At 42.2% G+C, this 15,477-nt stretch overlaps 1 protein-coding gene across 1 annotated transcript in view; it reads right to left on the bottom strand.

Annotated features, from left to right (window-relative positions):
- Positions 1-3,934: 3,934 nt before the first annotated feature.
- Positions 3,935-15,477, bottom strand: part of TMEM255B (transmembrane protein 255B) — a 106,783-nt gene continuing 95,240 nt past the window's right edge. Inside the window, exons 8-9 of the mRNA XM_077482704.1 lie at positions 10,814-10,954; positions 3,935-4,841 (exon numbers count right to left, since the gene is read on the bottom strand). Of these exons, the coding sequence (XP_077338830.1) occupies positions 4,674-4,841; positions 10,814-10,954 (309 nt within the window). The 3' untranslated portion in view covers positions 3,935-4,673. The remainder of the gene's footprint in view (positions 4,842-10,813; positions 10,955-15,477) is intronic.

Consider the following 15,477-nt stretch of genomic DNA (forward strand, 5'->3'; position numbering starts at 1 on the left):
TTTACAAGCGTTATAGCGCTAAAAATAGCACCTTTAAAGCGCCTCTCCTCTCACTCCAATGTGAAAGCCTGAGGGCTTTCACACTGGAGCGGTGCGCTAGCACGACTTAAAAAAAAAGTCCTGCTAGCAGCTTATTTTGAGCCATTTTAGGAGCCATGCATACACCACTCCTAAAGCGCCTCTGCCCATTGAAGTCAAGCTTTTAACTCTTTTGTTAGTGGCTGAAAAGTGCCGCTAAAATGACAATAAAGCATCTCTAAAAATAGTGGTGCTTTACCGCCAACGCCTGGGTGCTGCAAGTGTGAAAGGGCTCTTACACCAAAGGAAATGCAAGACTCAATGATGCGGCTTTTAATTGCTTTGGATGCTGCAATGATCAAGTCAGTGATTCCATCCACTAGCGTAAAATTTGAAGTGTCAGTTTTGAATTAACATACCACATTAAAGCATACCTGTCAGGATAGGACTATGGGAGCGATCATTGTTGGCTTGTTTTTGAAAGTTCATGCTCCAGGGCTGTCAACATACACTTTATTCATGGTTCAGTGATTGCCTGATGCAGAATAAGCATGTATATACTAGTTGTCCAAGCCCTGATATGCAACATGCTTGTTGCAGATTAATAACCAACAGAGTAGCAAATGAAGGATAACGATGCGCCTTAAAAAAAAAAAAATGAAGAATAGCAGCTTATCTTTAAAGATCCTTTTTAAGATCTGCCCAAACATGTTCACAATCTGATGTATGCAATACATTCCACAGTGAAAGATTTTAAAATGGTGAAGGTGAAATAGCAGGGAGTAATATTTCTAAATACATCTGATTTTATGGGTATTTAGGAAGAAAAAGGGAAATCAATCTGAAATCGGAAACATCCTTCTGACCCAAAAAGTTATTTAACCACTTGCTTACTGGGCACTTAAACCCCCCTCAGTCCCAGACAATTTTCAGCTTTCAGCGCTGATGCACTTTGAATGACAATTGCGCGGGCATACAACACTGTACCCAAATGAAATTTTTATCATTTTTTTCCCACAAATAGAGCTTTCTTTTGGTGGTATTTAGTTACAGCTCGGAGTTTTATTTTTTGCTAAACAAACAAAAAAAGATGCAAAAAAAAAAAATCATGTTTTAATAGTTTGTTATAAAATTTTGCAAACGGGTCATTTTTCTCCTTCATTGAAGTGCACTGATTAGGCGGCACTGATAGGCTGCATTGGTGGGCACTGATGGGCTGCATTGGTGGGCACTGATGGGCTGCATTGGTGGGCACTGATGGGCTGCATTGGTGGGCACTGATGGGCTGCACTGGTGGGCACTGATAGGCATAGTTAAGGCGGCACTAATAGGCACAGATAAGGCGGCACCGATGGGCACAGATAAGGCGGCACTGATGGGCAAAGATGGGCACAGATAAGATGGCACGGATGGGTGGCACGGATAAGTGTCACGGATGGGTGGCACGGATGGGCACTGATAGGTACCACTGATAGATGGGACTGATGGGCACTGATAGGTGGCACTGATAGGTGGCTCTGATAGGTGGCACTGCTGGGCACTGATGGGCGGCACTGCTGGGCACTGATGGGCGGCACTGCTGGGCACTGATGGGCGGCACTGGGGTGCAGCACCTTTGAGGCAGATTGTGGGCACTGCTGGGTGGCACTGTGGGTGGCACTGCTGGGTGGCACTGTGGGCACTGCTGGGTGGCACTGACGGGGGGCACTTACTTTTATTCAGGATGGCACTGCAGGGGGCAGGTGGGCACTGGCAGGGGGCAGGTGGTCGCTTGTATTGCTGACCGTGATCGGGACTGATGTCCCGATCACGGCCGCCGGTGATCGGCTTTTTTTTTTTCTCCTCGCGCTGTCAGCGCGAGGAGGAATACTAGCCGATTACCGGCTCCGTTATATCACATGATCAGCTGTCATTGGCTGACAGCTGATCACGTGATAAGGGGTCGGGATCGACCCCTTGCACGGATCGGTGATCAGGCGAGTCTCATGGACTCGCCGATCACAGAGCGCGCCGCGCGCGCCCCTCAGGGGGTGCGCAGGCCGCTCGTACACGGGACTACGTCTATTGACGTCGTCCCGGAAAAGGAGATCCGCGCTATAGCCGTCATTTGGCTATAGCGGGGATCTCAAGTGGTTAAACAACTTTCTGGATAAAAATATCAGCAGACTGTTCTTTTATAATTGTGCATATCACTAGTTAAATTTTTTTTGTTTAAATTCCATTGCTGATTATATCAATACTGCCATTAATTTTACATTGCCCTCTATGATTAAGCCTCATAGGTGGGGTGAAATGCATTGGGGGCATGTCATGGGTGCATTCACTAAGCTTGACTGGAAAGGGAGAAACACCGCCATATGCCAACTTGGCACGAAAAATGACTCAACATAATGGCTTCAGCCTGACTCCACCCATGCCATGCCCCCAATGCATTTCACTCCACCCATGAGGCTTAATCATAAAGGGTAATGTGAAATTAATCAGGGGTGTGGCCTGGGTGGAATCAGGCTAAAGCTGTCTTGTTGATTCACCTTTGAAGATCGGTTGGTGTACAGCAGTGTTTTTTCCTTTCCAGTGCATGCTACAGAGCCTATATACAGGCTCCTTAGCCACCTGAACCCTTGAGTAGGAGTCACCAGAGTTGAAGGATGTTTTTCTAGGATGGCACCTCAAGTTTTCTAGTGTTAAAGTGTGTATTCATTAACCAGTTCCCGACCGCCGCACGACGATGTACGTCGGCAGAATGGCACGGGCAGACATATTGGAGTACAGGTACGTCCATTTTTAAATGCCACCCTGCCACCGCGAGCACGCCGGCGGCGGCCGCACGCTCGCGTCCCGGCCTGGAACCCCGTGAGTCCAGTCGCGGGTCCCGTGGACTCGATCGCCGCGAGGATATCCGTGATCGTCTCACGAGGCGGCTGAACGGGGAGATGCCGTTGTAAACAGCACCCCCCCGTTCTGCCTAGCAAACAAGTGACGCTGATCTCTGCTCCATGTGATTGGAGCAGAGATCAGTGTTCACTAACACAAAGCCACAGCCCCCCACAGTTAGTAACACGCCCCTAGGAAGACTTAACACCTACACTGCCACCGCCTGGTTAACCCCTTCACTGCCAGTGTAATTTACACAGAAATCAATGCATTTGTATAGCGTTGATTGCTGTATAAATGACAATGGTCCCAAAAATGTCCGATGTGTCACAATAAAAAATCACTGATCGCCGCCATTACTAGTAAAAAAAAATTATTAATAAAAATGCCATAAAACTATCCCCTATTTTGTAAACTCTATAACTTTTGTGCAAACAAATCGCTTATTGCGATTTTCATTTTTTTACCAAAAATATGTAGAAGAATACGTATCGGCCTAAACTGAGGGAAAAAAATGTTTTATATATATATTTTTGGGGATATTTATTATAACAAAAGGTTAAAAATTATGCGTTTTTTTTCAAAATTGTCGCTCTATTTTTGTTTATAGCGCAAAAAATAAAAACCGCAGGGGTGATCAAATACCACTAAAAGAAAGCTCTATTTGTGGGAAAAAAGGACATCAATTTTGTTTGGGAACCACGTCGCATGACCGCGCAATTTTCACTTAAAGCAACGCAGTGTCGAATCGCAAAAAGTGGTCTGGTCTTAAGCCAGCAAAATGGTCCGGTCTGAAAGTGGTTAAGCTATCTTAGTAGGTCCTGTTTAGTCACAGAGCCTGCCTTCTGAAATAGGAGTTGCTGAGAGAAGGTGTTTCAGGAGGTAAAGTCAATACAGAAATTACTGTTTCCAGGCAGCAAGGTACCACAGGATATGTAGTCCTTAGAAAATGAAAGTAAATGGCAGAAGATAAGCTGCAAAGCATGCTGGGAATCTGGAAAGTTGTGGAAAGAGATTACCAGGCGATGATTGCAACATGAGATGATTTTTCAAGTAAGCGTATATTTTATTGCCAAAAATGTCTATTAGTTGGAATGGTTATTACAATGCTTATGTTATATAATGAAAACATATGCCATGACTATAGAACTCCTTTAAAGGAGAAGTCCAGCTAAAGACGGTGGCTGCCCGCCCCTCTACAGCTCAGCGCTCCAGTGAGCGAGGAAGAAGCAAACTGGAGAGCTGCTTATTGACAGTCAGCAGCTCTCTTCTCCAGGGAGCTGTGAGAACCGAGCCATCAGCGATGTTCAATCGCTTGGCTCTCAGGGTAGAGGTGCAGGGGGACTGTTGCAGCATCTGACAGATGCTGCATTCACCTAGGTAAGTATGAATATGGAAAAAAAAAAAACATACTTCTCTTTTAAGGAGTGTAATACTTATAAAACTATAGTACCCTTAAAAAGGAAAACATTTATTACTGAGAACAGTATTGGAATTTTCAAGCAATGTGGTTTGTTGTATTTCATAATCTACCTTACCTACAATATGTAATATAAGAATAGTTAAATATAAAAATGACAGTTAATAAAAAAACAAAAGGACTCACTGCAGCCAGTAACACATAGTAAACTGTATTGATGTAAATCTGTTGTCTAGACTATTAAGTTTACACCTGGTATATTTTGGAAGTTGGAAGGAATGTTTCACTTTTTCTCCAGAAAGCCCTTTTAATCCTTGGTTTCCTGCAAGTTCCACATGGTCATTGCATCAGAGCATTGAGCCTAAGGAACATATGGAGGAGGCTTCTCAACAGGTAAGACCATGTTAGAGTCGTACTGTGAATGCAGATTTGAAGCCAATCCATTCACAGAGTTGGAGTGCGGTGGATGCTGACTGTCATCTGATAATGAGATATCTGCAGAGGAGGTTGCTGGATACGAACCTGAAGGCTGTGAAACAGTAACAACATTTTACTTCAAGCATACTTGTACACAATATTGCAAATTTTAAAAGATATTACTGAATATATTGCACCATTAAATTAACACATACTATTAGTCTAAAGTGCAAGTTCATGTTTCAAGTCCAGCCCCCCACCTGCAGTTCCCTACTTGCCTCCTTTGTTGGCTGCAGCCTGGCCAATACGAATTTAGTGCTGGGGTGCCAGCGCCTACGCCTCCGCAATCGGGAACAACAACAAATTCAAGTCTATAGTATGCTGCTGACAAACCAGCAGTAGATTTTCTCAGACAGCACAAGAGGTGGCAGCTGTTGGAGGAGGTAAATAAAGGTCTCGGGGGGTAGAGCATAGAGCAGGTAAGTACAACAGATTGCAATGATTTGAAAATCTCATAAACCCATATTTAATTCACAATAGAAAATAGAATACATATCAAATGTTTAAACTGAGAAAATGGTCTATTAAAAAAAATAAGGTAATTTTGAAATTTATGGCAACAACACATCGTTCGGGTGGGGCAAAAACAAAAGCTGTCAAAGTAAGTGGTATTAACAACGAAAAGATGAACATTTTTGCAATTCATTTGGTTAACTGGCAACAGGTCGGTACCCTGATTGGGTGAAAAAAAAACAAGCATCTTAAGCCCCATACACACTATCAGATTTTCTGCTGATTTTTGTCTTCAGATTTACCAAAACCATGTAGTGCAAGGGCCTGCCTGATTGCATACAAATTGAACCGCCTAAGGTTTGACCTCATATTATATGTATTCGGTAAATCTGACAAAATAAAAAAAATCATCAGAAAATCTGATAGTGTGTATGGAGCTTTAGAGAGTCAGTGTCTCAGAAGAGTGTTTATTCACTAATCTGTGATAAGCTGCATGTAAAAATTGTCAAACAATTTTAGAATAATGTTCCTCAATGTAAAATTGCAGACTTTAAATATATCATCATCTACAGTACATCATATTGTCAAAAGATTCTGGCAATGTGGAAAATCTTTGTACAAGGGACACGGCCAAAACACAACAATGCTTGCCCCAGACGGCACTGCATTAAAAACAGGTATGATTTTGTGATGAACACCACTGCATGGGCTCAGGAATAGATTCAAAAATCACGGTCTATGAACCCAAAAATGCAAGAATCCTATATCACGCAAGGATGGAACAACATTCCTCTCCCAAAACTCCAGCAGCTGGTCTCCTTTGTTCCCAGACATTTACAGAGTGTTGTTACAAGAAGAGGGCATGCTACACCGTGGTAAACATGGCCATGTTCCAAATTTTTTAACAAGTGTTGCTGCCATCACTTTCAGAATTGCCTTATTTTTTTATTTTTTTGTTAAAGATGTTTCCTTTTTATTGTGAATAAAATATGGGTTTCTGAGATTTGTGTTTCCATGTAGACTCTACACAGAGTTACACCTTTTTTGGAATTGGAGTTATATAACATTTTTATTTTAGTTTAAAAATAAAAAAACTTTACAACCACTATAAAGCAGCCTATTGTTTACGGAGCTCAGTACCTAAGGCGGTAATTTATAAACACAAATAATTGAGTCAGAACAGTGCCTCGACCCCACTCACCTGCCATCTTCTACACAGCTCCATCCCATTTTTCATTCAGAGACAAAATTAGATAACTTGTTTCACTGTACAGTGTACACCAAGAGCTATGAAATTGAGATGAGATGATATGACACTTCAAGCGAGTCTACAGGTGTCATTGAAACAGTGTAACCATTTTTTTGTTTACTACTTCATATAAAAAAATAAGTAAAAGGTCAAAATCTGTAAAAAAAAGAACTGGTTTCCAAGTCCAATTTAGAGGTCTTGAAGGCATGGGGTTTGAACATAAAAAGGCTTCTGGCGGATTTTCCATGGGCCCACCCAGATCATCTGGACCTGCTGGCTGAAGGACCTGTGGACAATCCTCCTCGGTCACTGGCTTAACAACATGACTGTTCAAGCCCATAAATAATAGAGGTCTTTTGGAATTTATTTATTCCTACCCTCCTAAAAAATAGAAAGTCCGCTAGGAAATTCTCTGTGGGACTAGTTATTTTGCTTTCTTTGGGGGGGGGGGGGGGGTGTCTGCTTAAGTCCTTGCTCTAAATACTATTAAGAGAAGTATGGACTGGGGACTTTCAGTCCCTGGCTCTCTGCTTGCCCCCCCTTCTGCACCGAACTGTGAAGGGGGTGGGAAAGACTGGCTAGTCAGGCTCTGTGACGTGATCTGACAGTGGACTTTAGAAAGAACTGCACTTCTGTGATCTATAGGTGAAGCACAGCCAAGATAGCTTTGGCTTTACTTCTCCTTTTAAGGGTTAGTTCTCTGCCTTTATAGACCCTCCTTGCCTCTCATTTCTGGTGAGAGTTTGTTCAGGGGGTTGTGCACATTTTTCTATCTGTGTGTACTCCATTGTCTCTGTGGGACCTGAGTATGGTTTTGCAGGTTTTCAGTGGTTCTCCTCACTCAAAAGTTGGCCTTCCTTCTTACGTCTGTTTGGAGAGTTTAGGAAGTTCTGACCTTCTCTTGAAAGGACTGAGGCCTCTCCCCCTCGGAGTTATGGGCCGCCTGGGTCTTGTTAAAATGATCCTTCTTCCCAAGCTCCTTTACTTATTTTGGCACACCCCGCTGCATGTACCGTCTCGTGTTTTCCGCGATATGGAGTCAATCCTCAATTCGTTCATTTGGGGCTCCTCCAGGCACAAACTATCCTGGCAGACCCTCAAGTGCCCATCTCACCTGGGTGGCGCTGCATTACCCGATCTCGAAACATACTACCTGGCCTCCCAACTCTCCCACCTCCACTACCTCAGCACGTACGACAAGCTGAGGTATTCCCTACTGATCTGTACATCGGCGACGGACGTGATTGCGCACCCCTTCCAAATTCTTTTTTGTAGACACAGAGGTTTGTCGCGCCTGGGGCCTGGGCGTGCTATGCTCGCCCACCACGGCCGGGTTTGGCGGACGTCACAGATGAGATCCGGGGCCCCCTCCCTGCATGCACATACACCCCTCTGGGACAATCCTGCCTTGCCCGAACTGTTGCGAGTGCCGGATTATAAGGTGTGGATATGCAGGGGGGTTATCTACCTGTCTCATCTCTATTCTCCTCTTGGGGTTAAGGCATTCCAGACGCTCAAGGACGAATTTGACCTTCCTAACCACGTTTTTTTTCGCTACCTGCAGGTCCGTCACGCGCTGCAGACACAGTTTGGAAACGCACCCCCAGCCTTGACTCGCACGCCCCTAGCTAGCCTGGTCCTCGGGGATGACCCCCGGAAACTCATCTCCACTATCTACACACATCTCCTCACTCCGAGGGCCACGGCTCACGCTTATAGTCTCAAAATTAAGTGGGAGGCGGACGTCGGTGACATGGAGGACGAGCTTTGGGGTGAGGCCCTGGCGGTGTCGACTGAGGTATCCCCCAAATTATCCGACAGATTGACCCACCTTTACATTCTCCATCGCTCCTATGTTACACCTAGACGCTTGACTAAATATAAACCTGACTTCAGCCCCTTATGCCCCGGGTGTGGCGATGCTTCCGCCACTTTTTTCCATCTTATCTGGACCTGTCCCCCCATTCGCAGATACTGGGCACAATTAGTTGCATTTCTGCACGATCACATGGGCTCCCCTCTCACACTATGCCCCCGTCAGTGTATCCTTGGTCTTCTCCCCCTCCGGGAAGAAGACAAATATCTTAGGACTTTCCTACAGGAGACTCTTTTTACTGCTAGGATGCAGATAGCTAGATTGTGGCTCCGACCTGATCCCCCGACGCTCCAGCAGTGGAAGAGAGCTGTCAATCTGACCCTATCATACAAAAAAACTATCTACTCTAATCGGGGATGCCCTCTGAAATTTCATAAAATCTGGGACCGATGGTTAGAGAACTCTCACAGTTGCGTGACTTAGGGCGGCGTACCCGTGATGGTACTATGATCCTGGATTTCTCTGAGGTGGTTACCCGTGGGGGCCCTAGAGGGTTTTTTTTTCTATTTGTAACATGCGTAAGCAGTTCACTGTTTGTCCTGTACACTTCACGGTTGTATGTCAGACATGGAATTTACTCATCTCCTTTTTTTTACTTTTCTTGTGTAACATGTGGTGCCTGTTGCACCGGTTTCTAAGTGTGTATATATGCTGTATCCTGCTTCTACATGCTCAATAAACCTCACTTTGGTTAAAAAAAAAAAAAAGAAAGGACTGAGGCCTTGAACCTTTTTTTTTTTTTTAAATAAAGGTGTTTTTTTCAATATCTACCTAACCGTGACATTGTCCTTCCATCTTTCTGTCCTAAGAAACCTAAGGAAATTGGTCCCCATTACCTGGAAGTGGGTTGAGAGTTGTGTGTTGCAGCATCCATTTTTCAGCTTGCCTGCCCCTTATTTAGCTTGAGGACCCACATGAGGGGCAGCAACTATTGCTAGGTGGATTTGTCTCATAATCACTTAAGCCTAAGACCTTAGGTACCTCCTTTTATTGAGAATGCACATTCTACTAGAAGTATTAGTGCTTCTTGGGCCCACCAGCATCAGGCCTCTGTTTCTCGGGTCTGTGGGGCTGCCACCTGGTCTTCTGTTGTCTTTATGATGAGGTTTACCAGTTGAATGTTCAGGCCTCAGAAGACGCTGGCTTTGGTGGTAACCAAGTAAGTAAACCTCTTCTTTGTTTTTTTTGGGGGTTTGGAGTTCATGGGCTCGTATTGCTCACCTCTTTTGGTTTCTTTTTGGCGATTCAGTGGTCTAAGAATTTAGCCAAATCTGCACCCTGGGATGTAGAATAAAACAGGATTTTTCACTTGTCCGTGCAATCATTTTTATGAAGTGCATTACAGGCCACGTTACCCTTCCCTCTGTCTTGGGTTCTTTCAGCATTGCTTGCTACAAAACTGAAGGCATGCTGGGAGTGGGAGAGTTTTGCAGAGCTGGGTTACAGCTTTGTGTTTAGCCAGCGTTTAATGGCCTGGCTGAGCAAAACCCATTGGTATAAAATGTTAGCCAATCCTATGTCCTGTGATGTACGCAAAGAAAAGTATTTTACAGGTAAGTCAAATCATTTTATGTCTTTTTGTCTATACAGGACATGGAAAATAACATAATCCTTTTTGCAGGATATTATTTCTAAGAAAGACCCTAATTTATGGCCAAAACAATTTATATATTACTTTTTATGTTTATTCATTAATGTCAGGTCCTAAGGGGAATAAAGATATGATAACCAAAGTGGTTATGCAGTCTTTCATTTGTGCCTGACAAAAAAAGTTTTACATTTTTTTTTTTTTTTTACTCCTAGTCATACCAAAGAAAAGGCAAAATCACTAAACATTACCTTTGAAATATCCAGCTTACATGCTGAGAATCAACACTATGAAAACAGTGGACTGATTGAACGATGCAAATAAAATTAATGAATTAATGGGCTGATTTAAAGTGGAACTTCAGTCTCCTAATCAACATTGATTATTTTTAATCCTCATACTGCTAGCATTAGTAAATGGATAGGAAAGTATATCATATTTACTTGTTTAAAAACTTTTTTTTTACATTTATTCAGTCACTTCCTGGTTTTCTGCCTAGGCAGATGATGTCATACATCCCAGGAATTGTCAGGAGAGGAGGAGGGGTTTTCTCAGCTAACCACACTCTCCTGTATGCATACTTGTGCTAAGGGCAGGAAATAAATGCTACATTAATCATTTTCCCTTACTCAAGATGGCCACGCCTAGAAATGCTAGAGGGTGTTTTTCAAAGTCATTTCTCAGCAAAATAAAGCATGAAGACCTGGATGGATGGGGGATTTTGCTTTGAATAATAAAAATTAATTAGCATTTTTGTTTTGTGGTGCTCAGATGCATTGAAGATCCACTTTAAATATAACATCAAAATGCTGTTTTTTCAGATCCTCCTTGTAAAGATTGTCAATGATCTGAGGTTACCTGCAGTGGTAGTGGATATGATGCATAGGAAGGAAGGGAGGAGGATGGAGAGCAAAAACCAGTGTAGGTCAGGATCTGTTGTGCTGGGTTATAAAGTATCTGTGGAGGAGGCGAATTAAAGTTGTGTTGTAAAATTGGTGCCTAGAAGAGAGGAAAAAAAAAGACATTTGATAATTTAGAAGTACTTAACCACTTCGCATCCAGGCCAATTCTGATACTTCGCTCCCACATGTAAAATTCATAATTTCTTTGCTATTAAATTACATAGAACCCCCAAACATTATATATGTTTTTTAACAGACACCCTAGAGAATGCAATGGCGGTCATTCCAACTTTTTATCTCGCACGATATTTGCGCAGTCATTTTCTAACGCGTTTCATGCTTTAAAAAAAAAAAAAAACAGCAAAGTTAGCCCAATTTTTTTGCATAATGTGAAAGATGAAGTTACACCGAGTAAATAGATACCTAACATGTCACGCTTCAAAATTGCACATGCTCATGGAATGGCTCCAATTTTAAAAACTTTTACTGGTTACATGTTTTGAGTTACAGAGGAGGTTTAGGGTTAGAATTATTGCTCTCGCTATAACGTTTGCTGTGACACCTCACATGTGTGGTTTGAACACCGTTTTCTTATGTGGGTGGGACTTACATATGCGTTCACATCTGCATGCGAGCACACAGCACGGGGACAGGCACTTTTTTTTATTGTTAATTTTACTTAATTTTTATTTAATAGAATTTTGATCACTTTTATTCCTATTACAAGGAATGTAAACATCCCTTGTAATAGGAATATGACAGGACCTCTTTACAGTGAGATATGGGGTCAATAAGATCCCACATCTCGCCTCTAGGCTGGGAAGCCTAAAAAAAAAAAACGATCCTGGCTTCCCAGCCAAGGCGGCATAGTTTTGAATGCAGAGGCTGGGCGTGATGTCATAATATCGCGCCCCGCCTCCGACAATTATAAAGACTCCGGCAACCATCTGGTCCGCCAGAAATGTCTATGGTGGACATCCGGGGCCGGCGGATCCTCTGTCCGTCTCACCAATCGCTGCGGTGAGTCAGTAGAAGCACCGGAGGGTGGCGGGAGGGTGGATGTCCTCTTTCGTCCGCCTGCAAGAATGATTAAGCGGCGGAACAGCCACTATGATCTTTCTTTGGGTATAGGGAATCGCTGGATGAAAATGCCAATATCTGAATGATGCCTGTAGCCTCAGGCATCATTCAGATATACCACCGCAAAATCGAGGCCATCCTATGACGGCCTGCCGACGTCAAGTGACTGTCTTGTAGGGCAAAATAGAAAACAATATCCTTATGTAACGACATGTTTAAGGATACAAGTGATCCCCCTATCAGGCAACTTTTACAATGTTTACCATAAAGTTATTTTTTATTAAACCTTCACGTGTTTAAATGCTACTTTCTGCATATTTTTTAATGTATTAAATAACACTGCCTCTGCGCTTACTGATAGCTCAGACTCAGAGTGTCACGTACCTCGTCTCGAGGCAGAGCTGATGAGAGGGCTTCCCTTAGGGCTGAATGCACAACACCCCTGGAGATGGTAACAGGAGATGCTGAGCCCAAAGAAGCACGGGTTGCCATCTGTATGGTAGTCAGATGGATCTGCAGTAGTGATTCCTCTTAATCCCCATGTACCCTATCAGACTTTCTGCTGATTTTTTCCATCAGATTTACCAAAACCATATAATATGAGGTCAAACCTTAGGAGTTTAAATGTGTATGCAATCAGGCAGGCCCTTGCACTACATGGTTTTGGTAATGCTGAAGAAAAAAATGTGGCTTTAAGGTGTAAGCTGGGCACTGGAAGTAGCTGATCCAGGATGACACACTTGGAAGTGCTGACAGCAGGCAGGAGACATGGTCAGGAACAGAAGGCAAGGTCAGAGCACCGTGACCAAGCAGAGGAATAGAGAGGATTTTGGTCTGAGGCAGGCCATGGTCACACACAGGAGATAATCGGAAACGGGTTCGTATAACAAGCCATGGTCAGAGCCAAAAGAGAATCAAGGGGAAGTCCAGAAATAAGCTGCGTCAGTAACAGGAAATACAGAAGTAACAAGCACACAGGAACATGGGCATCAGGGATCTGAAGACCAGTCAGCAAAGTCTGTGAGCATCTGTCCTCAAAAAGGCTGGAGGGTGCCAAAATAGGCACGCCAGGTGAGCGATGTGAATGAATGTTCGTGCGCCTGCCGCGACCATGTTGGATATTGGTAAGTGTGCCAGGTCTCTGAGCCAATCTTCTCTGGCTTATCCCCTAACGGTGCCTTCCCCCCCAATGGGCAGCCTCCAGGTGCCCGAACGTGACACCTTCTCAGGATAATTTAATGAAGAACTCCTGAAGAAGCCTGGGGGCATGTATATTATTTTCAGGTTCCCCATGATATTTCCTCGGGTGCATACACTTTCCACTTAATAAGATACTGATTTTGTCTTGCTCTCTTCCTGCACCTCAAATTCTGTTTCTTCTGCAACAGTAAATGGTGGTGATAATAAAAACACAAAGTGCACAAAAACGGCCCCAACGCACCACTCAGCGCTACGGACGAATGATCCTCTTAAGGTAGTAAATGTCAAGGTTACAGCTTATAATCTTAAATCATAAAATAGCAGCTACTGAACTTAAAACAAATATAAAACAAATGGCAATTAAAAATAATCAGATGTCAAGCGACTTTAAATCGCCATAGCAGCGCTCATGTCAATTTATGCATATATGACACGCTTATGTACAATCCCTTATACAAGAAAAAAAATCCCTTGAGATGGTTTCCGGTGAATAAATCTAAATTTTCTTAAAGGTGAAAAAAGTTCATAAATCCCTGCACTAAACACCCAGATTTGTCACCACATGAAAGGAAACCCCTTTGGGGTTAAACTCAACAGAAATCTTGTCAAATCAAGCATGCCAAATATATCTTTGTGTTGCCACCTCTCAGGGATATCCACTGACTGCTAGTATTCCTATTAGGTGTGGGCAGCTCCAATAAACCAGGATCATGTGAGAAGATAAAAATCACATAGCATAATCCCATTTAATTTGCTTTATTGAAGCCCAAAAACCCCCCTTTAAAGGTTTAAAATGCAAACCGTAGCATTGCCAGCGATCGCTAGCCACAAGGAGACATCAGCATCTAGGGGCACCACCGCGCTTGGCTGCTTCCTGGTTTCCCAGCTGTTGGTGACCCGCAAACGTCACTTTTGGCTATCGTGGAGATCACGCAGTGATGCGTTTCGTCACTTCCGACAGAGGGCGTTCAATGCACATATAAATTACAAACTAAGCAAACATTTTTTTCTTTTTTTTTTTTACACATGCTAAAAATATTATTATAATCAAGTTGATATATTTTAAAGTTTCATCCAAAAGCCAATGAAAACTATACATTCTCTTTAATGGTAAGTAATACAAGAGTTCCATGAAGTTGAAAAAAAAAACATTTGCAAAGACAAAAGAATAGAATGCTTTTTGTGAGTGTAGTATGTCAAGAAAACTGAAAGAATAAGGGAATGTGATAAGCCAGGGATATTATTATTATTTGGATAAGTGTGCTAAGTGGGGTCCAGTGATATCATGTAAGAAAAACCTAGCATAAACTATAAAATCGGCAAAGCCCCAAAACTTAAAGAGGGAATAAAAATAGACCTTTTTTAACACGAGTGGAGTCTGTGTGGCATTCTCATAGTTCTCAGTGACTGGATAGTGCAGGTAATTATTCAATATGGATGCTCCAAGAAAGAATTTATTATTACATGACAAATATTTAATTCAGACGCTGACAGGCTCTCTAGAAACAAGCAACTTTTTTTTATTCAAAGTTTATTGAAACAAAGTCAAATCCAGTGTAGAGGAATGACATATGAGAATAACAGAACAGTTCCCATTCCCACAAGCCAGAAATGCACATTGCCACCAATCCATGGTATCCATGGCAAACAGGTACAGAACAAACTAATGTCATATCACTAACTGAAAATATGACTTTTAATACATCAAGACAGCCTATGAAATATAAGTTTAGTAGGGATGAGGCCAGGAGTAGACATGTGCATTTAGCTTAGTTTCGAGTTAGTTTTTTACAGAATTTCGACAAATTCAGAAATATCCGAATTAACGAAAACCTGTTTAACAATTTTTTCCAAATATTCGTAAATTTGAATATTCAAAATATATGAATTTCCGGATTTCGAATTTTCCAAATTATGAAAATTCGAGAATTCGAAAATCTGTGAATTCGAAAATAAACTAAAATTCAAAAGAAGAACGAAAATTAGAAAATCTGAAATAACAACAACTGTTTAACTATTGCTAACTAATAAATTATAGGTTTTTGAATTTCCTTTCAAATTTGGCTGTTAGTGAACGTAACGAATACGGATTTTTTGAAAGTTACAAATTTTCCAAAATAATGACTGCCCTATCTAAACAAATGGAATGTAATGAATCAATAATAAATAACAATAATAAAAAACCTTTTTTATTATTATTTGTTACCTTTCACTTGTTTACATGCGACATTTGTTATTTCAGATAATTCATAACTTTGGATAAATTCGTATTCCTTACATTCGCTATTATTTTGTATTTTGGAATTTTGGATTTTCGTATTTTTGTATTTCCGGATTTTG

This window comes from Lithobates pipiens, unplaced genomic scaffold, assembly GCF_037356315.1.
Source record: "Lithobates pipiens isolate NorthernLeopardFrog02 unplaced genomic scaffold, aLitPip1_a1.2 Scaffold_16, whole genome shotgun sequence".
Taxonomy (NCBI): domain Eukaryota; kingdom Metazoa; phylum Chordata; class Amphibia; order Anura; family Ranidae; genus Lithobates; species Lithobates pipiens.